The 26,239-nt window shown below is 34.3% G+C and overlaps 2 protein-coding genes across 7 annotated transcripts in view; one reads left to right on the top strand and one right to left on the bottom strand.

Moving 5' to 3' along the window:
- The window catches only part of LOC149690799 (UPF0462 protein C4orf33-like), a 45,469-nt gene that overhangs the window by 1,583 nt on the left and 17,647 nt on the right, over nt 1-26,239 (top strand). Inside the window, exon 2 of one of the 2 annotated variants that reach the window (XM_089870753.1) lies at nt 10,884-11,015. The gene's annotated coding sequence lies outside the window, so the exon portion shown is untranslated. The remainder of the gene's footprint in view (nt 1-10,883; nt 11,016-26,239) is intronic. The other variant, XM_089870752.1, reaches the window with a different exon arrangement.
- LOC149690800 (uncharacterized) overlaps nt 1-26,239 on the bottom strand; it is a 40,284-nt gene that overhangs the window by 1,217 nt on the left and 12,828 nt on the right. The window contains exons 2-11 of one of the 5 annotated variants that reach the window (XM_089870575.1): nt 14,818-14,882; nt 14,215-14,506; nt 9,557-9,716; nt 8,116-8,278; nt 4,653-4,769; nt 4,358-4,432; nt 3,899-4,090; nt 3,695-3,815; nt 3,463-3,630; nt 56-3,306 (exon numbers count right to left, since the gene is read on the bottom strand). In XM_089870575.1, coding sequence (XP_089726701.1) covers nt 56-3,306; nt 3,463-3,630; nt 3,695-3,815; nt 3,899-4,090; nt 4,358-4,432; nt 4,653-4,769; nt 8,116-8,278; nt 9,557-9,716; nt 14,215-14,350 — 4,383 coding nt within the window. In that variant the 5' untranslated portion in view covers nt 14,351-14,506; nt 14,818-14,882. Of the gene's footprint in view, nt 1-55; nt 3,631-3,694; nt 3,816-3,898; nt 4,091-4,357; nt 4,433-4,652; nt 4,770-6,241; nt 6,471-7,287; nt 7,570-8,115; nt 8,279-9,556; nt 9,717-14,214; nt 14,507-14,817; nt 14,883-26,239 lie in introns of those variants that run through there. The other 4 variants (XM_089870573.1, XM_089870574.1, XM_089870576.1 and 1 more) reach the window with 4 other exon arrangements.

Here is a 26,239-nt window from a genome sequence, read left to right on the forward strand (position 1 = left end):
TAGTACGTTTTCCTGGTAGGATAACTGATAAAATCAGCAAATGAGAGATACTTACATCTATGACGACGGTATTAGGGCAATGTCTCATCTCTTTTCGTACCCTTTCTTCCCGATTCTGTAACGCCAATTGTTTCCAACTTAGAGGGCTTCCTTCCGAAGATCCGTTATCCATTATATCCTGTTGTTGGTTCTTTATTGACCTGGTGGCCGAAGAAATGGAACTCTTTCTAGGTATTGGCGTCGTGGTACTGGTGGTCGTAGTTTCTTGAGGCTTTATACTGACAGTTACTTGTGGCAGCGAAGAGTTTGACTTACTAGAGTTCTTGGAGTTTATCTCCCTGACGTCACTCTGTTTTTTATTATCCGATTTGTCCATCACTATCTTGGGTAACTCAGTCGGCGCGCTAGTCTTACGTTCTCGAGGTGGTATCGGCGATTCGTTAACCAAAACTGACTTAGCTCTAAACCGTGCGGGTCTCTGTTGAGGCGAATTAGACCTGACATCCTTTGAAGTGTCTTTAGGTCTTTCAACTACGTTTTCTTTACTAATGACCTTTACTTCTTTGGTGGTTTTATCCAAACTTACGGGTTTTGAAACCTGCTTCCAAGGTGGGGGAAGTTTTTCTTCCGAAGGTTTAACTTCCGGTTTAACCTGTTGACTTAAACTTTGCCTTGGCTGCGTCGGCGTTGGTTCTTGGTTAACTTTGCCGGGTTTATCCTCAACGACAATTTCGGCTTCTTTGTTTGTTTGCGCTTGTTTGTTTTTGTCCGGGTTTCTTTGTTTTATGGATCGCCTGGCGAAAACCCTGAAGAGTTCCGGCTCGGCATCAGTCCCCATTCCCGCACCGATGTAACCTTGTGACTTGCGTCGACCGTCGTCGGACATTCTCATAGATCCCGAACTGATTCCGCTATTGGAATGAACTTGTGTGGAGCGACTAAATTTGGACATTTCGTCAGTTTCCGAGTTGCCATTCAGAATGTTGTCGTCCTTGTTTGATAGATCATCTTTAACCAGGAGGTTAGAGGACCCCATATTTTCTTTATTCTCGGCGTTGACATCTTTACCGGAACGTTGGGACTTGGTATCCACGATTTTCTCCAAGGACAAATTTGAAGTTGACGAGGCTTTTTCAATCGGTTTCTCAAAGTCTTTTTTCTTGACCTCCGGTTTTGGTTCGCTTGGAGGCAAACTGACCGACGTCTGTCTAAAGAATTTGGTGGGTTGACCGATTTTAACTTCCCAATGAGGCGTAGGTGAACCAGTTTTTGGCGATGATGAAACTGGTGGTGTGGTGACGTCGCTACCAATTGAAGTTGTTTCGTTTTTCTCATTTTTCTCGCTCTTGTCCAGTTCTTCCTTGGAGGAGCGTAATTGTATTTTCATGAATTCTGGGACAGTTGTTTTTTCAACAACGGATGGTTTGTCCTTTGACACCGGACCGATTTGACTCTTAGGTCTAGCAATTTTCGGTTTCTCCGGGAGAGAGTTGGAATCTTTCCCGGTGGTACTATCAGTTTTCTCATTTAAACTCTTGCCGCGACGTATACGAAACTGTACCGGGTGTTTACTGACGTCCTCGTTACTGGCGGTCGTCGCGGTATCAGTCTTATTGAAGCTCAACTTCCTCCTTACTTCCACAACTGGGGGTATATCCTCAGTTTTCTGTTGGGGTTCCTTTTCAATTATATCAATCACAGGCGGAGTTGACTGTATTTTCGGAGGTGTTGAGGACAAGTAATTACTTTCCTTAACCCTAGTGTTGTAGGGAACAATTTCCACCGATAATCTCTTGGCCGAAGTGGAATTTGGTGGGTTACTCGAACCAGAACCATATTTAGTATGTTCCGGCGTGTTTCTCGAGACAGGCTCGTCTATTTTCTGCGCAAGTATATCGTTTTCCGTTATGGAACGTCGTTGTTTCATAATGTTTTCGAAGTCTAAACACGAGAATGCCGACGTGGTTTCCGAACTGTTACGGTTCGTAGCCGTGGTCTTTTCACTGTGCTTGCGTAAAACAACCTTCGGGGTTTTATCTATTGGTTCTAGTTGATCAACAACTTCGGTTTCAACCTTAAGAGGTTCCTGGTTTGGTTGCGACACTGGCTTAGTATCTTCCTCCACCATTATCTCTTCTGGTACTTCCTTCGTAACGTCTTTGTCTTCAGCAAATTCCTCTTTCGTTTCCAACAGGTCATCAACTTCAATATCCTTCGGAAGGACATCATTTATGTCCGATTGCATCTCGGGTAATTCATCTTTAAAGAACGATTCCTCCGTTGACGTTTCCCGCTTAGGCTCGACGTCTTCGAGGAATTCCCTAGCAATTATGCCCACGTCCGGTGTTGGTGACATTTTACCAGCGTTAATTTTGAAGTCACTTTCCAATTTCAACGTACTGCACGTGGAGAACGATTGATTATCGACGGTAACCAATCCGCTGGTCAATCGATTCTTTGCTTCGTTTAATTCCCGGTGGTGTTTCCTGGGAGGTCTTTCAACCGGGATACGTTGATTCAAGTCGGAACTACTGATAACGGACATTTGCGTCGTGGCGTCATCACTCGTGTTCGAAACTAATATGGTACTTGTAAATTTTTCCTCCGTCATAGGCGACATACCGACATCATTGACTGTAAAATGTCCCTTATTCTTAACAGCCACTTTCTCTTCGGAAACTACTGGAATGGTTTGTGGAATCGAATGCATTTCCGTTTCAGCCACGCGCGATACTGGCTTGTACAGCTTGTTTTCCGATTGTCCAGTTGCCGAATTATTCGTGCGGTCAATTGGAGTGAAGAATCGTTCCGCGCTGACTACTGTCATATCTTCTTCTATAACCTCTTTGGTTGGCGTGTTCTTAGTTTTTTCGAGTTTCTTTTCATTGCTCAGCAATTCTATGGATTTGGCAGTAACGCATTCTTTAACGTCGATGACTTCCGGTTGTATTTCATCGCCAACTTCCGGTTTCTTTAGCAGCATTTCCTCCTTCATTTCTTTCTGACGCTTACTGAATTGTTTAATTTCATGACGTAGTTTCAATTCAGCCGCGGTTGACTTGCTCTTGGAGTGGATCTTGCTTTCTAAGCTAACCGGTGTCGCGCCACGACTCGTAACTGGTGAAATGACCTCGCTAGTAATTGGTCCAATCAGAGGTGGTGTCTCCGTTACCGGCATTTCTATTGGTTTATTATCAGTTGGTGTTATTTCTAAGCTCGCAATGAATGGTTCCTGATTGGTCACGGGTGGTAATGGTGATGAAGGATGTTGCATAGGTGATGACCCTGAAGTTGGTGTACGCGGTACTGGTGATGGAAACGTTTCGCAAATATCAGTAGATGCCGCTGGTTTTTCAACGGGTATAAACAATGGTTCAGGGGTAGTTGGTGAAGTTGTTGAAGGTTTTGGTGATAGTGCTGGTTTACTGGGAGAAGGTATGGTTGAGGTCGGTATTTCCTCACCTGGTTGGACATCGGTAGTTGGTAGTCCCACCAGTGGTAACGTGTTGACTTCCTCCTCCGTATTAACCTCGTCATAAATTGGTTCATCATCAAAAATTGGTTCGGGTGCGACGGTAACCTCTTGGAGTTCTTCCGCAACTTTGTTATAAATTTTTTCTTCTTCAACAACTGCAATTAAAATTAAAATGTTAATAAGCTAATTAAGTTTGAAGTAATTTTGAAGAAGTCTTACTTGGTTTAGCAATAGCTTCAATTTGGCTATCTTCCTCGGAATGTGTCGAGGGTGTTTTAAGCCCTTGGTCCTCAGTAACCTCAGGGGTCGCCGGTAAAGTTGCCACAGCCGCGGCTGCAATCTATTGCCAAATAAACCAGCAATTAACAAAAGTAAATAAACAACCCTACCACCATACGGTAGCCAATCAAATTAAAAACCTACCTGTTGCATTTTTCGATGTCTCGGAAGTCCATGCGTCCTTTTTGGTCGGACAGAAATTTTATGAAGAGCCGCGTTATGGTTCAAAGGAACTGGTTGACTGTAATCTTGAAATTCACCCTCGAAATCTAGCGTACGTCTATCAGAAAGGGACATTCTCGAAGACTGATTAGAAGACATTATGCCACCGGAATCCTAATTACAAAATTAAGAAACGTGACGTCAAGTACCGTAAACCGTAAGAAAACGCTTGACATAAAGCCATCGTAAAATATTGTAGCTCTCCCATTGAAAATACCGCGAAAAATGATGATAAAAAAATAAATAAATGGAGTTATAATGTATAACAAAAATTAAAAAAATGCACCGCTGGCTTCCCACCCCTTAAAAATTTTGTCAACCGTAAAAAGGTCCACGACTTTTCTATATTATGTTGCTTTATGCTTGGCGATTCGCGCATACCTCGTCATTTTCCGAGCTCCCCATACTGATTAGACTGCCGGCACTGTAACTGCTCCGGGAATGGCATGGTTTGTCCTAAACAAAAATGAGTTTAATGTACTTGCGTCAATGCGCGTAAAGTTACAGAGAAAAAAGTAGTTGGTTTAGATTGTTTATAAATGTTTCGATTTGGTTTAATGAGTGAATAATTTGGATTCATGATTATATTGTAGTTGTTTAAGGCGTTGTTGGGTTTTTATTTTTTTACTGACTGATAATGTCAGTTTGAAGGTTAGTTATTAGATAAAAGACATACCTTAAGTCCTTGAGCCAGGACATCAGCGGTTGTGGGACTAGTGCAAGGACTATGAGGCAAACCAGCGTCGTCGTCATCCGAATCTCTCCTGGCACGAACTCTCGTAAATAGTTCGTCCTGAAACAAGAAACGACGGTCCACCATTATATATATTTATAATTTAATAATTCGCCGTGTACACCCCTGAGCTGGAGAAACCGGGCGCTAAAAGCTCGCACCCAAATTATGTTTTTGTTTAGTAGATCATTCCCTACTATACTACATGTGTACAGTTCTGTTACGCGAATCTCACGAACTAGTTTTTGTTCGGTTCAAGCTTACGTTTGTTTTCTACGCCTACTTTTTAGTCGAGTTTTCACTCGGCGAGGTTGAAACTAGATTAACAATCCCGACCGTTACGTGATTCGTAGATCGTTTTTTATTCAAAGGCAACAGGATTAAAATGACTTGTTATTATTTTGTCTATCAAGTCCCAGAATAGACAATATCTAATAATAGGGCTTCTATTGTCATTAAGATGTTTTATTGAAAATTATACCATAGGGTGAACGGTTGGAGATGGTAATACCTTATCATAGTGTGAATAATTTGCTTCTGTCATGTTTTTTATGATGTTAAACACGTTTTCAACGATATCTTGGCCTTGACCAATATTTCGTTAATATATTCCATTAGTTTTTTTAAGTAGTGTGGAAAACCAATTTCTAGAGATTTATTTAATAAGGGGAATTTTCACGCTTTCCAAGCCACTAAAATACTATAAAACTCTTTAGCTCCGATTACTTGTAATGCCACGTTAAACTCATTCTCAATTTCAATTTGAAATGAAATAAAACCCGATTTCTTCTCATATTGCAAACAGACCCTAGTATAGTATAGGAAAACAACTTTTTCCTAATATCAAATTTCATTTGATGTTTGAAATTTAATCTTAATAGCTCGATAGAAAACATCAAAAAAGTTTATCGATTGAAATACGAGTAAATCAAGCATAGTTTTATAATTGAAATTAGTGTTAATTCGCCTATTTAAATGCTAGATTAAAGTTAATCTTGATCTAGATATAACCCAACTATCGTATCAAATAGATTATAGCTCCGATTTTTAGACTAAATACTTGAAGGAAATTTTTTTGGGGAAATAGATTTCAAAACGTTTAGTAAATAGAGTGACTAACGTTTTCAATAAACAACAACAATTGTGGTTACTTCCTGTTTCGATTCCTTTTAAAGAAATCACTCAATCTTAACAACAAAACACTATAGAACTGCGAGTACTTAGCAATTGAAACTTAATCCATTTTAGCTTTCACTTAAACGAATACCTGTACCCTAAACTTATCACATTCCAAAAACTTAAGTACAGTTTTAAAAATTGCATATTAAAATTTAACATGAAAATTCACACGAAACTTAAAATTACACCTAACATAATTAAACTATCCTTAGCAAATAGACAACGACTCAACCGTGCCGTGTATTTTTTAACCAATCATACTGCATAATTTGAGAGAAGAAGTGGTGGGAAAATTCACTTCCCCTTTCCCCTGTCGAAAATAAAAATCCCCTAGAAACTTAATTAATACGAACCCGGAAAGATAACGTGAACTTGGGATCCATTTTAGCAAAGTTTTGATGTTATAAAAAGTGTAACCAGGTTTTTTGATTTAATTTAACATCGTATATCGAGTCGAGTATCAGGGAAATAATTTCAGGAACTCCCCAGTATACGCGTCTATAATTATGGCGGATGTTCTACCACTAAGTAATAACGCGTACGCTCTAACTAACTAACAGAGGAAAAAGTAGAGCTTTAATTCCAAAAGAACTGCTTTTATCTTATCAAAGCAGTTCATGATAAGATTGGTGGGAATTTTTACCGACTCAGAACAGTCCTAAAACAATGCTTTCTACCGCGATTTCTCTCTCTTATTGGTGGGTGCAATCAATATATAATCGTGTATATACTTCTACATTTTAAAGGAAAATACCTTAATGAATTTTCAGGATTGTTAAATTATTTATGATTTATTTTGCTCATGAGTTTACGGTGGAAACGTAATTATTGGTTAAATTAAATAAATTTATTTCGCTGGGATTTTAAAGAAATTTTTTGATAATTGAAGTTTTGGGGATTCATTTTCCTTTAACGTTTTGCGGTATAAGCTGTGTTATCTCATATGCTTAGATTATTTAACACACTACCTTAAAAGGTTATGTTTAAGCCTGGTTAGAAAATTATTCGATTGTTATACTAATAAGTCTATCTCATCTACTATATATTATGCCCAGGAACAATATTGGACTGCTTGTGTTATGATTTTATTTGTTTTGTAATGCTGTCCCGAGTTGGGGGCTGCATTTAATGAATTGTTTTATATGCCTATTTACTTTTAAAAGTAAAAAAACATTGCCAATATGGAATGGGAACCACTCTAATCCACAAATATTAATTTTAAACACTAATTATTACTCAATCCCTTAGAAAACTCTACCACTAAAACATGAAAATTTAACGTAACAAACCTAACTGCAATTTTAAGGCCTCTATTTAACATATAAGCACTATAAACTACATTTAAATAAAACTACTTTGAATTAATTTTTTTTTTTTTTAAATATCTTAAATACGTCACCTTTTGGAATCGGGTAAAAATCCAGTTTGACATACAAAACAAATTTTACCGCACCGATATATATGAAAACTGTATATTTTCATATGTAAATTATATTCCACGTATTTCACACACACACACAACACTCATAACAAAAATCCCGGTAACCGCGCCGAGGGTAACAAAAAACAAGCGTTTAATATTTAAATTGAAGCACTAGCTGCCACTCTGAAACGTTTCTCTTCTTTTTCTTGAACGAACGACTTGTTCTTACTCCCGTACTTAAGAAATCTCTCCTGAAGCTGAACGAGCGAGCGAGTTGTTTCAAAGCGGAGCAACTTTAATTCCCCAACTTCAAACTTGTACATACAAACTTTTACCTAAGCTCGGTCGGCGGTCAGTTGAAAAAAAGTGAAAAACTTGTTTAGGGGAAGTGATTTAGATTTTCTTTAAAAAGAAAAAAAAACTAGTCCTGTTGGTACTTGGTAGAAAATTTTAAAAAAGGCACGGCCCGTTTGGTTCACGTAACGTTTTATTGGCGTTTGTAATAAAGTTTGGATTTCATTGAACATTATTTATCAAGAAGGTTAATTTTACCTTGATAAATATTGGTTTTTGGGTAGTTTGAGTATGGAACTCTTGTTTTATAAAAAAAAAGGCGCAATTTTGGTGTTGAAATGGCGGGAAACTTTACATGAACTGCAATGGACATTATTATACCAAAAATGGCGCAATTTGCTTGAAAATGGCGCGAAATTTCCACGTGTAGGATAGTATACGATTTTTTTATTTTTTGGAACTCGAAGATGCAAGAGGTTTTAAAATACGCGTCGGTCAAAATGCACTTACTTTAAATCTCTTGAGGCCCGCAACGTGTTGCACTGATAACGAAGAAGCTGGCATGGGGTGCCCGTTTTCTGGGTCCAAATTTGAGGCGTTATGTTCCGGAGTAAATATACTGTCATGCGAAACACTTAAACCAGCGGCGTAAGGTGGGGCCAATACTTCAAACCTGTAATATAATTTCCAAAAAAGAAACTAAACTCAGAAATATTTCTTAGCAGCGTTACTGGCTGGGTGCATTTAATTCCAAGGGTGTGCCGGCTTAGAGATAGTTAAAAAGAGCGTGTTATAGTGAACAGTCCAATTATGAATAAAAGCGCAGCGCGCTGGCCATGGTGCTTGCTAGCTAGCGTTCAATCTTACATAGACGTTTCAACATCTACTTGCCAAAAAGTTTATGTTTTATCGTTATTTTTTTAAGTTTTGCTCCGTTTGATACGCAAAGTTATATTGACGTTTTAAGACATGTTAGTACACTAATTTCAATACGTGTTAAGGTCAGCTTAGGATGAAAGTGGGTTGCAATCGAGGGGTTCACCCTTGCATTACGGTTTTTTTTCTTTTCACGCATGGTCTACCTCCACCCATCATATCTTTCGAATATTGTAACTTTTCTTTTTATTAAGTTCATCTGTGTTAGGTGATGTAATGAAGGCAAACTCGGGGTTTATGGCTTTAATACTGTATATTAGAATGCTATGCCCTTGTCTGTATTGTTTCAAAATTATTAAACGTATTTTTATCCATATACTTGCCCATATACTATTAACCGTTCCGTTAGTTAATACACTTGTATTTAATTAAAGAATTTAAATTTTAAAGGTACTTAAATTAAAAATTAACCGCTTATTATTGCAAGTAGTAATTTAGTTTTGGCAAAAAACGTAGCTGGAACGGGTTGCAAAACGTTGAATTTTTCCAAACCGAGATATTTTTTGCTTTAAATTGAGTATCCTTGAAATTTTACACATTCTTCGATCTATCTTATGGTATCTGCTTACGCCTTGGGCTACATTAAAACCAATTAATATTTTATAGACTTAAAAATGGGAGGAATTTTATATTAGGTAGGAATAAAAAAAGAGCGTCATGATGTATCGACTTTGACAATGAATCTTATTATTATTAATTTTTATATAAGACACTTTTTTTTAAACCGTTGTTCGTCCCTGCCTTCTGTTATTCTTATTGGTTATGCATCAATGAATTTTTACTCTCGCTTAATTTTAATTAGCAAAATGGTGTTAAGGACTTTGAAAATTTTTAATTTGCCTATTTTTTTAATGTTTATTGTGCCGGTTATGAATGCGTCAACTTAAATGAATGGTATTGACAAAGACCTCAAACCTATCATAATCATAACCTTACCTAAACTATCATGCCTTCTGCCAGAAATGTTTTAAAACTATTGTACTCTATAAATAATATCCAACATTATACTACTTACGTTTGATTCTCATCACCGGGTACATGAACAGTTGACAATTCACTCGTAGACCTTGACTTCTTCGATGTCCCCGCTGTATCCTCGTCAACTCCTTGCCTCTTATTGCGACGAAATATATTTCTAACAGCTCGAAACGGGTGAAACCTCTTTCGTTTACTCTCTTAAAAAAACAACCAAAAAAACAAAGGATACATTTAGAAAATGATTTAATATACCGAAAAAGGGTTAAAAACATAGAGTTAACCACTACGGAAAACCATACGCAAACATTAAGAGATTTTAACATACGATCGTACCCCTCTATTTTCGATATTACAACATTTTTAAGTGGTGAAGTGATGACAGAAAAGTGGCTATATGGTTTAAAACTTAAATCGTATTGCCAAAAATATCTTTAATTTTCTATTTCCTCTTAAGAAAATGTTTGTTACTAGACGGGACGGTAAGGTACTATACGGTAATCTGAGTTTTACCGAAAAATATAAAAAAAAAATTTTTGTGATTTGATATAAAATTTATCCCAATTTTTTCATTTTTTTACTTATCCAAAAGGGGTGTTTTTTTATGATTTTTTTTTCGGTTTATTGTTTAAAATATAACAAAGGCGTGTTTATGGGCCGAGAATTACAATGCGCATAGCCGCTCCCAATTTTTCCTTAATATTTTTTTTATTTTTTAAAGTTTGTAATGTGAAGTTTGAAATATTCACTTAAAATTTCAATACTATCGTGATAAAATTATGTAATTTATTTAGGTTATAATTGGATTTTTAATTAGGTAATTATTACAGAGAGTAATTGGCATACTCTTGGTTTAATTCTAATTGGGGGGGGGGGTTCTATAAAAATATTTCTATACTCTCGCTTCTACCAGTACACCACGTGTTATGGGCTTCTAATACTATATAATAACTTGGAATATAAATAATAAAAAAAAAAGGTTTATAAAATAAAGTACCTACAAAACAATTACAGCTGACTTAAACTACCACCTCGATCCAGTCGCCAGCAAATTCGTGCTTTCAACCAAAACCATTTTGAAATTTAGAAGTTTTTTTTTAATTTTTATTATTGAATTTCCAAATATCATTATTTAACTATTTTTATTCTTTAAGAAAATTCCAGTTTTGGTTTTTATTTATTATTATTAATTTATTTAAAAAGTTTTAGTAGCGCGTGGGACCTCTTGTAATATTGATTATTTATGAAGTATATTTTGATTTGTTGTACGATATTAGGAGTTCATTAAGGCTTTGATTTATTAGTACTCTATAGATTTTAGTTCCTAATTTATTTCTGATGTATTTTCTTTATTGATTTCTTTATAGATTAACGTCATTACGTCATTAAACTGATGCGTTTTTAGAAGGAAGTTTCAACGGACAAAGGTTGGAAAACGTTTTTTACTTAAAAACGTGCGTGTTGTGATTTATTTGTTTTGTGGCGTATGATGAAAACAGGTAGGTTTATTTAGAATGGGAATATAACGGTAAGTGCAAAGAGGGGGGGGGGAATCACTGTAGTTCAATGTGCCATTTAACTATCTATAAGAATTACACTATGATGAACGACACACACAAACAATACTGAAATAGCTTGACCCTTTCCAAACAAGGCCCACAGAGGTCCTATAATTCCTATAAAATCCTATATTTTTAAAGCTGTCCTTTAAAATCCTAAAACACCTATAATCCCAATAAATATTTTCGTAATTCGGCTGTGGCCATGTCCAAATAAGCAAAAATACCTTCTAAAATATCTTGCAATGCAATAAATACCCTTTTAAAATTGAAGTTCTTTATACCCTAACTTACACTATAAAAAATTAACTATAATTTAAATTTACAAGTAACATTGCATCGCAATCATTAAATTATTCTAACATCTAATAAAAAATAATTAAATTACGTACCTATACTATAATCTATAAATAGAAACACTGATACTGAAACTTAATAATAATAATAATAATATAAACAACCTTTCAAAACCCTTCCATATAAACAAAACTTACGTAAAAACGGATATACACCGCGGAAGTAACTAATATTAATAGAAACAAATGTTGAAATCCCTTACCAAATATTTAAATAATCCAACGTCCTGAATATCAAAATTCTTATAATGATAACGTGACGACGCGACTATAATATATATTAACACTTATCGCAAATGAAACTAATAACATAGAGCTTCAAATCAATACTGTATACTCCTCGATACCTTATAGCATTTATTCCCAGTGATCCTCACGACACTTTGAAGCTTGTAGTAAAGTTTAGTAACAAACAGGGAAAAGGCCGATCACACACACTTCTGACTGGTTTCGCGAAGGAAAACTAACTGACAAATTGCCTCTCCAGGGTTTTTTTCCTTTTTGTTTTAATACCTTCGTATATCAACCATGGGGAGTTGTTTCATAAAAATCCATATTTCGTAATGATTCAGACCTTTGTACACCTCGTATTAGCTATTAATGGATGATTTAGCGCGGGGGGATGATGGGGCGATCGAGAAAAATAAATGGGTATCGTTGTAAAAACGATACTGTAAAACTTCCCTAATAAGGAGGTATAATACTGTGTATGTATGCTTGTATTTCTACTACAGAAAGAGTATTACGGAGTTTTATAACTTGTACGGTTTCAATTCGTGTATTGATTGGTTAATTTACTGCTATAGAATATTATATACATTGAAGAGTATTTTACCGTGACCCCTTAGTGAATCACTATGAGTGTACTATGAGGTTTACGTTTTTAAAGTCTATAATGAGACGTAAAGCCCTTCTCTTAGTGACTAATTTTATATTTTTACCAGAATTATCATGATTTAATTCAAGTGGGAAGGGAATGGGTACTGGTTTAGGTTTTGAACTGATTCGAACTAAATTTATAATGGCAACACTGCGTAGAAATAGGAAGGGGGTGTGGGGTACCATTTCACCTTGAATTATAGTCTTTTAAAGGCAGCAGTAATTAAAGTAGGGACGGTATTAATTCTACCGCATTCTCTATTTGATATAAAACCGATCCCTAAGGTGTAATTCACCTCTAAAATTTATGAGATCATCCTCGATTTTTACCTGATTTAACCCATTTTAAGTGATCTTTATTCTAAAACCTTCGAGTTTATTTCGCCCTAGACCATTTGAAATCATTAACCGTCCAAGATTGTATATATATGTCTTTAATTCAACCGCATTTTTTCCCCTTAGCGACTTCGACTTTCGTACATTTTCAGTTAATTTATTACTAAGCTACAAATGACTTAAACCAGCAGTTCATTTCAGTTAGAGTATACATTTAACCCGATTTATATTATAAATGAACCGTAACGTTGCGCGTGTTGTACCTTTAAAGTGATGATGATATCATTTATATGTATATTTATGGCGAGGCAATGAACTGGTATTGATTTTTATCCGAAAAGAGCTATATTTATATTTTTGCATAAATAATGTTTTAAGAATTAATTAGTTATCGTTAATTAATTGTGATATTATCGCGTGACCTCGATGCGTGGGCGTTTATTTTTAACGGGCTCTTTTAATTTACTAATTAACTAATGAAATAACGAAACGGCGGTTAATTTGTAATGGGAAGTAGTTGTACGCGGTAGCCAAGTTGTTAATCATGACCCCAAAAAGTTGTATTTTTTAACCTCAAAAGGCATTGTGTTTAATATACCAATCTATCCCTCAACCGACGTAATTAAGCCTTTATTTAATTAATTGTTAAATATTTTCCACTAAATTAACAAAAATAACGTTTCCCGTTTTTTAATTTTTTTACCCTTAAAAGACATTTTATAGACAATTTATCCTTCGCCGCTTAATCGTAAGTAAGCTTTAATTAACATTAAATATTCTCCACTAACTTAACGAACGAAGTAACTAGCAAAAATAATTAATTTTCCCCATAATCCCCTTGGAGATATAATTTCCGCATACTAAAATTGGTTAATTCGAGGGGGAAGTCACTCGTGAAAATCACGTAGACCATTTCATATTTATTTAATTTCAACAATGTTAATCCCATAGTCCCTCGTTTTTGGATGATTCCTTGCATTGATTTCGCGACAATTTTCTCTTTCCCCTAATATTCCACGAAATTCGCCTCAAATTTCGTGAGATTCAAAAACTTTCCGTGAAATTCCCTTCAAATTTCACGAGATTTCCATATTAATTCCCTAACATAATTTCACGAGATATTAAAATCTCAATTGAATATCACCCTTAAACGAGGTTGACCTTAAAAATTTAATAATAATTTAACAAAGAGATGGTAAATAATTGCATTTACTGATTTGAACATCTGATTTCATTAGTGAATTCCACCTCGACTTAAAACCGCGAATGTAGGTAGCTCGAGGGGGTCCCAAGTAACCACGTTTACGGTACCATCCCGGTCTGGATATTTATTATAATTTTATAACCGTGTTAATAAATGCGACGCGCAAAGTTGTTAATAACTTGGGTAGGGTAATTGAACTTAAGCGCAAACTACCAATAATCGACTAGTGGCATCGGACACTTATACTTTCCATATATTTCAAAATACCTATGACCACGCGTGCTTTTAAGATAGCTAGTTACCAACCCCTTTGCAAAAAGCAACGTAATATTCGTAATGTAGTTAATATAGTGTATTTAATCACCTCCACGTCGAGGCATATCTTCGGTATCCAAGTCGCAGAAAGTTCCAGTTGGACCCGCCTCAGGGTTCGGGGACTCATCCCCTCCTTGATTTGATGTCCCCGGATTATTATTATTATTATGATTGGAGGATGCCATCTTGTAGTGTTTAATGTGACGCAACAAATTGATTCCAAATAATTTGGCTTATACTTGAATAATGTTTCCCCCTTTTCACACCAATGTTTATGTGTTACACTGGATGGGTTAGTTGATACCAAGGTGCAATGTTTTGTTAGAAACACGTCCAACACACTATTAGTAAAGAAAAGGTCAAAGGTTACGGGTTAGTATTTTTGGATGCTTCTAGATTTTTTTCTTTTTGAAATGAATTGAACTATTTGTGTTTCTAGTTTTATTTTAAATTTGAAAATCTGATATAGTTGGTTGCAATCTTGTTCGGTTTATAATATCCCTTTTAAGATTGTAACTGAATGGAATTATGATTGAATACGCGCCTTTTTTAAGCTATTAATATATTAGTATCCATTTAGTTCAATTTCATTTCACATTAATTAAAATCATGCATAAATTAATACATTAATATAAGTAAAAAGGGTTATTACCTTTTCCTTTGGTGATCATTTCGGAAAATTTGAATTTACTGACTAGCTTCCTCATATGTATAAACCTGTTAAATGAGAAAGAAAAAAAAACGGTTTATATGAATAAATTATAAAGGAAACGGTTCCGACAGAGTAAACAAAAATAAATACAAACAAGATATCTGAACTAGTTTCGAACTTTATATATTGATTCACCTGGACTCTAATTTCATGCAAAATACTTCCTAAATCTGTCTATATTAAATGCCATCAATTATATTAAACGAACGCTATTCAGCTGGTGACGTAATCGATGGTCCGAAACCAACTTACAAATTCTGTGACATAAAATACATGTGCATAATGATACAAATATATCTCCTCCCACACAAATAATTTGAACTACGTATCCAGGTATCTAAATTAAACCAGAAAATTATTACTGTTCTTATTAAATTACAAACTGACTACTAACTAATTGCCATTCACATTGAAATTGCCTTCTGCTAATTAAGATTAATCAAACATTAAATGCTGAAATGGATTACGCTGGTTCTGGCTCACTAATTAGGAAATTTAAACTTAATTTTGACAAACTTAAAACGCATTTTCAAGTTTGGCTTCTTCGCCTCAGTTGTCAAATTTGAATCGCTTTGCAAGTCAAATATTCAAAAATTTCAGTTCTAATCAATGCAATGTAATTAAAATATACACCGCAAATATCCTAATATCAGCCTGTTTGAAAAATTAAATGTTCATTTTGAAATTAAAAAAAAAAAAATAAAATCCGCATTGCAATAGAGGAAACTGGTATGATAAGATACTCTGGATACGTATAGTTGTTATATTTTGATTGCTACATAAAGTGGTAGTGGTTTTTTTATTTCGGAATTATCATAAAATTGTACAGGTATTTAATGTCTATAAGTTTGTATACGCAGCTGTACAATATTTTTATTTACACAGACTACTAACAGTAACTGGGTTTCGTCATTTGTAAAGTTTGCTTATCCCAGTTTAGAAATGATTCAAAATTCAAAGCGATTTAAAGTCTTTGGAAATCGTATTAAGCGTTTATCGCGTTGAAAATTCCATTACCTAACCCTTAAACTTCCGTTATCTTTTCTTTTAAATGGAATTTCTTTTTAAAACGTTAAAGCTTAAATGTATTTATACGTGTTTTAGGTATATATGAAAACCCTTTGAAACTTCCTACTTTGGTGTACATTATATGGGGCAATATATCTATTAAAATGTTTATCGTTTTCAAACGGTTTTTTCTTCTTCATCTTCACTCGATTTAAATTGAGAGCGGGGTTAAAGGTCATTCGTTTCGTATTATCAAGGTTTTATCTGGAGTGGTTTTCATTGGAACGGTTTAAAGTTTATAATATTCACAATTCCGGGTTTAGTTTTTATTATTATTAATTTGCATTTTTTCTAACTATTTTTACGGCACGTGTTAAGGTCAAAAGGTCAAGATTTATTTTTATTTTGTTTATACACCTTATTTGAAGGTAATAATTATAGCAGACGATACTAGCTAGTTTGTTAGGAGAAGTGAAAAACAAAGGGGTCAAAGTTCAACTTAATTTTTATTCCTACGAATATTCTAGTTATAAAATATCAATATATATCTTAAAAAAAATTCCATTACGTAAGAAAGGTTAAAGTGCATTATATTTGACCCCCCTCCCCCTTTTAATAGTTATTTAAAATCTCCAAGGTTACGGTCTTATTCCCGTTAGACCCTTTTAACACTACAGGGAATAATGGTTAACCTTTGACCCCCATTATACTACCGCGCCAAAGTTTAATAGTTCCCCTTTTGCTCCGATCTTATCTTTATCCGAGTATAAAAGTAAAACAATATAAATTGCGTTGTTGCGAAAGAACTTTTTTAAATAAAAAATAAATTATAAAAACTTTATAAACTTCGCAGTCAGCTTTAAACATAAGGGATTAAACTTAATGCCCTTCAACAAAGGTATAAAGAAAAGAGAAATTACACAAAATCCCGTAACGGTAACCGTAATCTCACATAAAAGAACAAAACAGCATACCCACAATTTTTTTTTATTTCAAACCCCTATTAGATGACTCAGATTTGGCGCCTGTATTTTCGTTTCATCGGGAAAATTCCACGTAATAAACTATCAAACGAGGGGCTAGTCACTCGTGTCCAAATCTCAATATTTTTCGAGATATTTATTTTTCAACGCGTTTTGTTAGGGTGATTTCGTTATGATTTCATTTTGCATTGATTTTCGCGTCACATCCACACCCATATTTTATTATTATAAAAAAATTCCCCATAACTTCCACGAAATTTCCTGCGGTTTCGTGAGAATGAAATGTATCACGTGAAATTTCCTCGGATTTCACGAGATCCCCTGTAATTCCCCCCCAACACTGATTTCATTTGATTGAATTGGCCATATGTCTAATCAGCGCCACTAGCGGATGGTCTGAAAACTACTCCCATAGAGTCTAGGTATATTTAAGCGGGTTTGCAGAATTTCCGTCAGATGGCGCGGCGTTCGAGCCACCTGGCGGAAATTCTGCAAACCCGCTTAAATATACCTAGACTCTATGGGAGTAGTTTTCAGACCATCCGCTAGTGGCGCTGATTAGACATATGGCCAATTCACCCTAAATAACCTTAAAACAATTAAAAATTTATAACTTCCAAATTTATAATAAAGAATTCACGAGATTATTGAATTAATTATAATATATTTTAATTATTAATTTGTACACGAGTTATTTACGCCTCGGTTTTCCGTGAAATATATTTCACTGGATGGAAAACTGTCTTTGAAACCGACTAAATAAGAGAAGAGAGTTTCGCCTCCTCTTCCATTATTTCTGGAATGGATTGTTGGTTGGTGGCAGGCCCAGAAAGATGAAGAAGAAAAAAATCTCTCTGTACGTGCAAATCATTTAATCCCGTATAACATAGATGAAACGAAATCGAAAACGGGCTATATATTTTTTTTTACCCAACAAACAATCGGGTTTGTTGTTTCAGCTACAAAATCAGGTCATATCACTTCTGAGAGAGAAAAAAACGTATCGGTTCAAAATATTTAAATTGAATTTACTTTTATACACAAAGATGGAGTTCTTCTATTTCCGAATTATGTCTAAAGTTCATTAACGGAAGTAAATATTAACGCTTCCTGCTATGTTATAGCGGAAACCTTTGAGAAACATTTAAAAGTATGTTAGGGGAATGTGTTTACTTCAATTAATAGACATCTAATCGATTGTATTGTTCAATCTCATTTTGCAATGCAAAGGAAGTGGGGGTAGATACGCTTTTAACATATTCTTTACTGTAAACTCAAGTCGAAATGGATGACTTATCATTTATTTGGGGCTTGGAGAAGGGATCACTGTTTATACTGGAGTGGTGAATAGTCTACAGTGCGCATGGCAGTAAAATATACCCATAGTACCTTGGGTTTAGGTTGGGAATAAGCTTTAGGTGCCACCTGGTTGTAAGAACCAGAACTATTTACACGTGACTAAGCTAGTAAAACATATTTTAACCGAGAGGTGGAGGGCTGCACTCATTGATGCCCAACCAACCGTGAAAAGCATGCTGGGATTTTTAAACAGCCATGGATTTTTTGCCCCTCGACTTTAAGACTTCGACTCCAGTATCAAACTTCCTTCCTCCAACTCCAAGATTGGGGGAGAACTGGTTTGAATTCTTAGAAACATTTCCCGCGTCTCAGTGCCTCCCTCTTTTGTCTAGTTCTTAGACTTCAATATACGGCGTCTTCTATATAAAGACAATATATTCTTGAGTTTAGAGACGCCATACCGTCTTGTATTATTTTGGGTACATGGCACGTGTTATGTTAGATAAGAAGGCTCTTGAAGATATCCTCTTCTTGATGTTTCCTTCTAAACATCCTCTGCCTTTAAGGAAATGAGGGTGTCATGATAGACAGATGATAAAGGGAAAGTAAACCAACTCCATATTTTCCGTGAATTTGTCTTCAAACCAAGAAGCGATATTAGGGAGAAGGTATAAATTCGCCACATTCCAGTCAAAACGTAGGTCCGGAGTTAATCCCCGCCGCCTCTAAATTACAACCAGCAGCATCTCATTGGTTCTTGAAAACTCACGTCAGCGCGACTCGAATGACGAAAATTACAATCATATTTTCCGACTGAGGAGAGGCAAAATAGCCCGGCCTATTTTTACGCCCCCCCCCCTTGTATTTTGAAAGGGGGACTGCAGGGACTATGGCGCGCGAATACTTAGGCATCTTATACCTTCTCCCTTGTAAACTAGATATAACTTCTTGTTCAAACGTATGGAAACGCATGCCACACACACACATACATACACGGAAATATAGTTCCACTATCTCTTTTAAAGTGTGTGGGCTATCTATATATATACGAAGATGTTTGTTTTAAATTTATTATATTTATGCATTCTACGTACGGGGGATGGTGTGTAGTGCTTTTTTCTCGACTTTTCCAGCATCTTCTACTATGTTTTAGATCGAAAAGAAGATTTGTAGCGTAAATACTTGAATACGCCCATCTATTTTCGTGTTTTTTCGTGGGTGCCACACCAAAGCCAAAATTTGACTCGCCAAAATTCTTCCGGAAATTTTAATTTATACGAAAGTTATTATTATTATTTTATATAATTTCTTATAATAAATATATTTGACCTTGTTTTTCTATTTTTCTATAAACGAGTTGCCCTAACAGCCTCCTATCATGAGAAATTTTCTAATTAAAGTCGTTAACGTAGAAAATTTGACCTGACCCCAATAATAATTAAATTAATTGGCGTGCTACGGATGGTACAGTACTAATTGAATTAGCGGAAAAAATGTTTTTAAAATATTGAAGGTAAATTAGTATTTTTATTTTATTATTTTTTGATGCATTACAGCGAGGGTAAATCACAAATTTTAATTCATTGGCAGAATTCGAAAGTTTTCATTTTTTATTTTGCGCGATTCCTTTGATGTTATTTATTGTGATTGTAATATTAATTTCGCGCCATTTTCCCCTTACAAATTTCACGAGATTTCCTCCGATTTCGTGAGATTGAAAAAATAATTCCGTGAAATTCCCTAGTAAATTTCACGAGGTTCCCTCCGATTTCGTGAGATAGAAAATAATTCCCTAAAATCCCCTCATATTTCACGAGATTTCCTGCAATTTTGTGAGATTGAAAATATTTCCGTGAAATTCCCTCCCATTTCACGAGATTAAAAATAATTGCGTAAAGTTCCCTACTATTTCACGAGATTTCCTGCGATTTTGTGAGATTGAAAATATTTCCGTAAAATTCCCTAGAAAATTTCACGACGTTTCCGCCCGATTTAATTTGAAACTACTAAAATTAACATTTAAGGAATCAATAGTAAGATTTCCAAATTTAAATATTTCAGGGATTTTGGAAAATATTTTATAATATAAACCAGTGATTTGCCTCTCGAATCTCGATTATTTTTACTATAATTAAGAAATATTGTAAAACGTTTTTCGAACCTCTATCTTAACCTGTCGATATTATAATTAACTAATCTGAATCCAAAACTAGATCGACACTAAGAAGAAAAAAATTTCAGGTGATGTAATCGGCCAAATTTTCGCATTAATTTTCTTAGATAAAAATGTGTCGGCAACTTTAAGAGCAAAGCTCTCAGGAATATTTTAAAGCTTATCTCGATTATTTTGCAACAAAAATTTCGCGTTGAATTTAGCATAAGCCAGTCTATAGTTTTATTTTCGACAAGATTGATGCATTTTTTACGGAAGACATCAGCTTTTATCTTCTTTTAAAAGGGGTAGGTTTGCCATTTTTATCTCAACCGAAAAATCGTTTATTTCAAGACTAGAAGCTAGATTCGAAGGGTATTTTATGAAGAGATAGATGTACATACATCGAGTACTCGCGGGTAAACTTGTCTGTCGCGAGAGGCTACTCACTCGTGTCCAAATTTCAATACATTTTTCGAGATATTTTTCAACGCGTTTTGTTAGGGTGATTTCGTTATGATTTCATTTTGCATTGATTTTCGCGTCATATCCACACCCATATTTTATAATTATAAAAATTTGCCCATGATTTTCACGAGATTTCCTCCGGTTTCGTGAGATTGGAATGAATCACGTGAAATTGCCTCGGATTTCACGAGATCCCCTGTAATATTCGACTTATTTCCCTAAATTGATTTCTTTGAATTCACCCTAAATAACCTTAAAACAATTAAAAATTTATAATTAACAACTCACGAGATTATTGAATTAATTATTAAATATTTTATTTAATTTGTACACGAGTTATTTACGCCTCTGTTTTACGTGAAATATAATTTATTTCAAGACTGGAAGCCTCGAGTACTCGCGGGTGTACTTGTCTGTCTGTTTGTAGCGTGTCATAATATTTATTAGTTGCAAAAAAGTTCTACTAGATGGCGCGTACCTTATCGCGTTCTAAGGTCCCTAGCTGGTTCTCCATTTTAAAGGGCTCGTTAGCTAATTTGTCTGTCTGTTTGTAACGCTTTAGTTGCGGAAATTTCTCATAGATGGCGAGCGCGTATTTATCGCGTAAAGTTCTTGGAGTTGGCACGGTTGGCACCCCACGTTATCTAACCGTAGAGTCTAATAGAGTTAAGTCTATGATTCTGCCGTTTCCCCTTTCAATCTAAATGTAAAGGGTATTTAAATGGTGTGTTCCGATTGAGTTATTTCCTAGAAAAGTAAAATAAAGTAATTTTTTTTATTAGGTCGATTTTTTAAATATAACTAATCCTTATCTAGTTTCTCCGCGATTATCATTTAAAATGCGCGTCCATTCGTGCGTGAAAATTGGGTGTAAAAAGGGTTAGAAAACATCTTAAGTTTACCCTGAACTACTTTCATTTATTGGCCAGTAACATTACGGTATTATTGAGCCTATAGCTACCTTTAACGCAAACTTAATTGATATATTATTAATTTGAATGATTTACACACGGTTTATGGTCCGTTTTTGCAAAAGAAAATTTGTAAAAAGCATAATTATAATTTTATTACCAATCTTGGAAAGTCAGTTTTCGAAAACCATACGTCAACATTAGTAAGTAACGAGTTTGTTAGTTTCAAAGAATGCCACTAAATATGCAAATTTGATTTGCAAAAACTGGTCACTTTAGAAAAGGCGGAAGCCTCAAAGCCAAACGTATTTCTCTAGTTTCGTTTTTCTTTGAAGGCAGTTAAAATTATTTTTATTTATTTTAATTTTTATTCTAAGCTAAAACCTAATTCCAAAAAGATATTTTAAAGATAATAAAGCAAGGTATTTAAGAATGCTACCTGTTTAGTTTATTATCTGAAAAGAAGTATCATTGAAGCCAGAATAGTTTTAAGTACTTTTTGGTTAAAATAACTTAACTTTAAAATTAACATAAACGTGGTTACATCATTTAAAAAGAAAGCTATATATCTTTAAATTTAAATTAGAATAAAAACACACTGAATACTTTTGTTATTGTTCGTTATTAAGTATACTTAACCCAATTTAGACCTAGTTTAAAAATAAATGGGCTATCCTTTTTGAAGGAGTATTTTGACCAAATTCCGCGGTTGAACGCCAATTTTAAAATCAATCTGATATACATACGATTGAGATGATATTCGTTGAAACAAACCCAATTGATTCGCAAAGGATAAAATTGTTGAATATTATTTTTTTTTTCATCCAATAAGAGCATTTATTGTGCTTGGATAGTTTTTAAAAAATATATGGACTCCTTTTACGAGTTTTTTTAACTTTTAATTTATGGTTTAAGGAATATTTTGCGTGGATGAATTATGACATTGAACTTAATGCTTTGCTTAGCAATTACAAAGAATTTCCCCGTATCTCTTTTAAATACTGGGTTGTTAAGGTGGTTATTATAGGGATATGATGGATTGAATTGTTGCTTCGTTTGATATTTTACTTAATTACTCGGGCCCTGATTGTTAAAACCCCAAGCATTTAGTATCTTTGGAAAGGGGACCAATAGGACTATAACCTACTCAAAGGGCTTCCGTGTATCTCTTATAGAACCAGAGTTATGACCCTCCAAAAGGAGGTCTCACTTTTCTTGAAATTGAAATACATATTCCCTGATAATGATTACGTGAATATTTCTAATATTTCACGATATTTTTGGCTATTTATTCCTCATGGCGAAATAACTTTTCTATTGACAAATTTAATGCAAGTAAAACGAAAAATCAAGCCTAACTATGGTCTTTACGAACTCATTATGGTTCAAAAGAGAATGGCATCAGACTCCCTACCCCTCCTCCTCCTTTAGGCCATCATATTTTTAACGTGTTAAAGATAAACCGGTCCTTAAACACGACTTCTAACTTCTTGAAATCAACCCCAACTTCCATGGCTCCGGGGACCAAATATCTTTCAAAGAGAAAATGATTTCTCTCTCTCTCTCTTTCGCTCTTCCCATTGGGGAAAATTTATATTATAAAAAAATATATATATAATATTATTTAAGACAGTTAAGGCTTTGAACGAGCCCAACCTCTCTCCCTTGACTTAAGAAGTTAAAGTATATCTTCTTATTTGATTTTTAAATTTAAATGCTTTGAGTTATGTATCTTGTTTTTGGAATGAATAGTTGGAGTTGTATGTAGACCTGTCTGTGAATTGAAAAAAAAACTTATGCCGATTAGAGGCCACTCCAAGAAGATGTTTTGAAGGTTTTTCTAAGTTAAATCAATTTTTTTTCTCAACCTAATACATAACCAAACATAACCTAACCTAACACCCATAAATATTATAGAGAGAGGGTCAGGTTATACCGAGGGTCTCTTATCTATATTTATATTTATTTTAACTATAAAATACATACACAAAAATCAACCTCAAAACTTGGTTGTTATCTTTTATTTGAACCCAAAAAAAAAACTCGCCCGCACCTTAGTCCTAAATTAAGAATAATAGCTCACGTTTCAAGTTTTGAATCTTTATTGTAAGAACAATTACCCTGGCGTCCATCTTTAATGTTAAAACATAACATAAAGGGTGCCACCACCGGGTTATCTATCTTTGGAGACTACAACTATACCATTAAGTATTTTTACAAGATCTTAAGGGCGTGTGGTCAAATGTGTACTTTGCTTTAAGCAAAACACTTAATTGGTTACAACTATAGAGATTTAAAACAATAAATCTACAGACTATCGAGATTAAGATAGTGATGGCCAAACCCTTAAGGAAAGGAAGGATGTGTAGTTATTTTGAATTGAATTTTGGGAGGATTTAGAATTAAAGGCGTGTGTACATGTTCTTAAGGTATAATACATTTTCTTAAATGTCATGCACGTCTTAAGATATAATTCCGCGAAAACTAATTGGATCGAGAAAGACGCTCGCGCGCGCTGATTGTAGTAAATCTCTTTAGCTTTATATGCTTTACGTGCGGTTTAGATGAAGGTTTGACCTTTTGAAATCTTGAATAATTAATTTATATACTCGGTTGATTCAATTTAAGATAAAATATTTGTTAGCTAAAGTGCGTGTTAACAGGAATTTATATCGACATACTAGGAATGTCTCGTTAATAGAGTTTAGTTTCAAATGATGCGTGGAAATTGAATTAACGAATTTTAGGTATAGGACAGATATTTGATTTTGATTAAGTGATACACTAAATGCTCCTGATTTCCTAATTACGTAATTATTTATTATTTAAAAAAAAATGTTTCCCCAATATATTATTTATATTTCTGGTTGCCATTTTTCAAGATGGCCGAAATTGTTTTTCTTACTTAAGATTAACGTCCTAGTAAATGTAGGTTTAGCTTCCTGGGCGTTAATCACGCTACAAATGCCACAATGACGCCACAAACACGGGGTAAATTACTGACCATTTCGTGATTTCCAACTTGTGGTTCATAATAACCACCCTCTAATCTTGGTCACGCGATACTTTAAAATAAAAGGGAATGACTTTCGTTCTTGTGTAGCTTTTCCCCCGAGGTTATTTTTATAAGGAATCGTCTTAAAAACGAAATAAACAAATAAAATATTATTATTATTATTGCATGAGTAAATGTCATTAGAGTCCCTAAAACGTTTTCTTTTTACGGTCGTAATTTTTTCCTTTTATTACAATCAAATTTGGAAACGTTCCATATACATAAAAAAAATGTAGGGCGACTAACGGAAGATCCAATTTTCTTATTTATATTATGAAATTATTATTAAAATTATGGCAATAAAAATAACTTTGAAATTAGAGAATTTTATGGAACGGAAACCCATAAAAATTGCCCGTGAATTTTTGCCGTATATTTTATAGTTAAATAAATTAAATTAAAATTAAAGTTATGTGCAGGAATATTTTTTTATCAATTTCAATGTCATTATCAGATTAAATAATTCGGTTTTCCGGAAAAAATTTACGAATTTAGAAGTAATAATATCGAAACGCTAATATCCTGTATATTTAATTTATTCTTTCAAAATTTTTAATATTATTTATTTATTTATTGTATTTCCGTTGGTTTGACGGAAATTATTTATTTATTTATATAATTTTCATATCAGTATTATAATACCTCTTTTTGTTTAGCGATTTCCGTTCGGGGTCAATGTTGGGTTGGTGAAATGTGTTAGCGCGGCTAAACGGGTTGGTAGTATACTCTTTAAACCTTGGGAACCCTGACACTACGAGCACCATCCACGGATGAAAGGAGATTTGAAAAGTTGATAACGTTTAGCCTAGCACGATTGGTGTCTGCTGGGGTCACTAGGATCATACCTTAGACAAAACTAGGCCATTATAATTTATATCTTATAAACTTCAGAGTTTAGATCTACAGTTAGTATTTATTTCTAACGTGTCGAAAATTCGAAATTGATGAAATATAAAAAATTGTCCACGTGACTGTAAAGATTTTAAAGGCGATTTGTAGATCAAAATTATAACCTTTGACCTTAGGCCTCCTATGATCAGAAGAGATACCTAATCGTTAAAGGTATCATAGGCGATTTGAAGATATTAGCGAATATTTAATTTCAGAAACAATTTGAATTTATTCTCAAAAACGAACAACAGGTCTTTAACCTTTGACCCCCTATCAAAATTACACAACTTTTGGCGCAAATGCCAATCAAACAATACACGGAAGTCATTAAAATATTTAATTACTTGCCACTTCCATCAATATCAATCATAAATAATAATTTTAACAGACAGTTTTTTGTTAAATAGTAAATATTATGGCATACAGCTGGAAATTCACATTATATTTCTAAACTAACGCTATTACGTAATGCAGATGTACAAGTACTTTTAAAGAACACCACGAGACATTCCCAGCATTCTTCTTAATACCAAAAATAAATAGGATAGAAAGTGAGGGACTATAGAAAACGTAGGCGACGTGATATTCTCGTTGC

This window comes from Phalangium opilio, unplaced genomic scaffold, assembly GCF_054372755.1.
Source record: "Phalangium opilio isolate 3A_F unplaced genomic scaffold, DU_Popi_V2 ptg000031l_1, whole genome shotgun sequence".
Lineage (NCBI taxonomy): Eukaryota > Metazoa > Arthropoda > Arachnida > Opiliones > Phalangiidae > Phalangium > Phalangium opilio.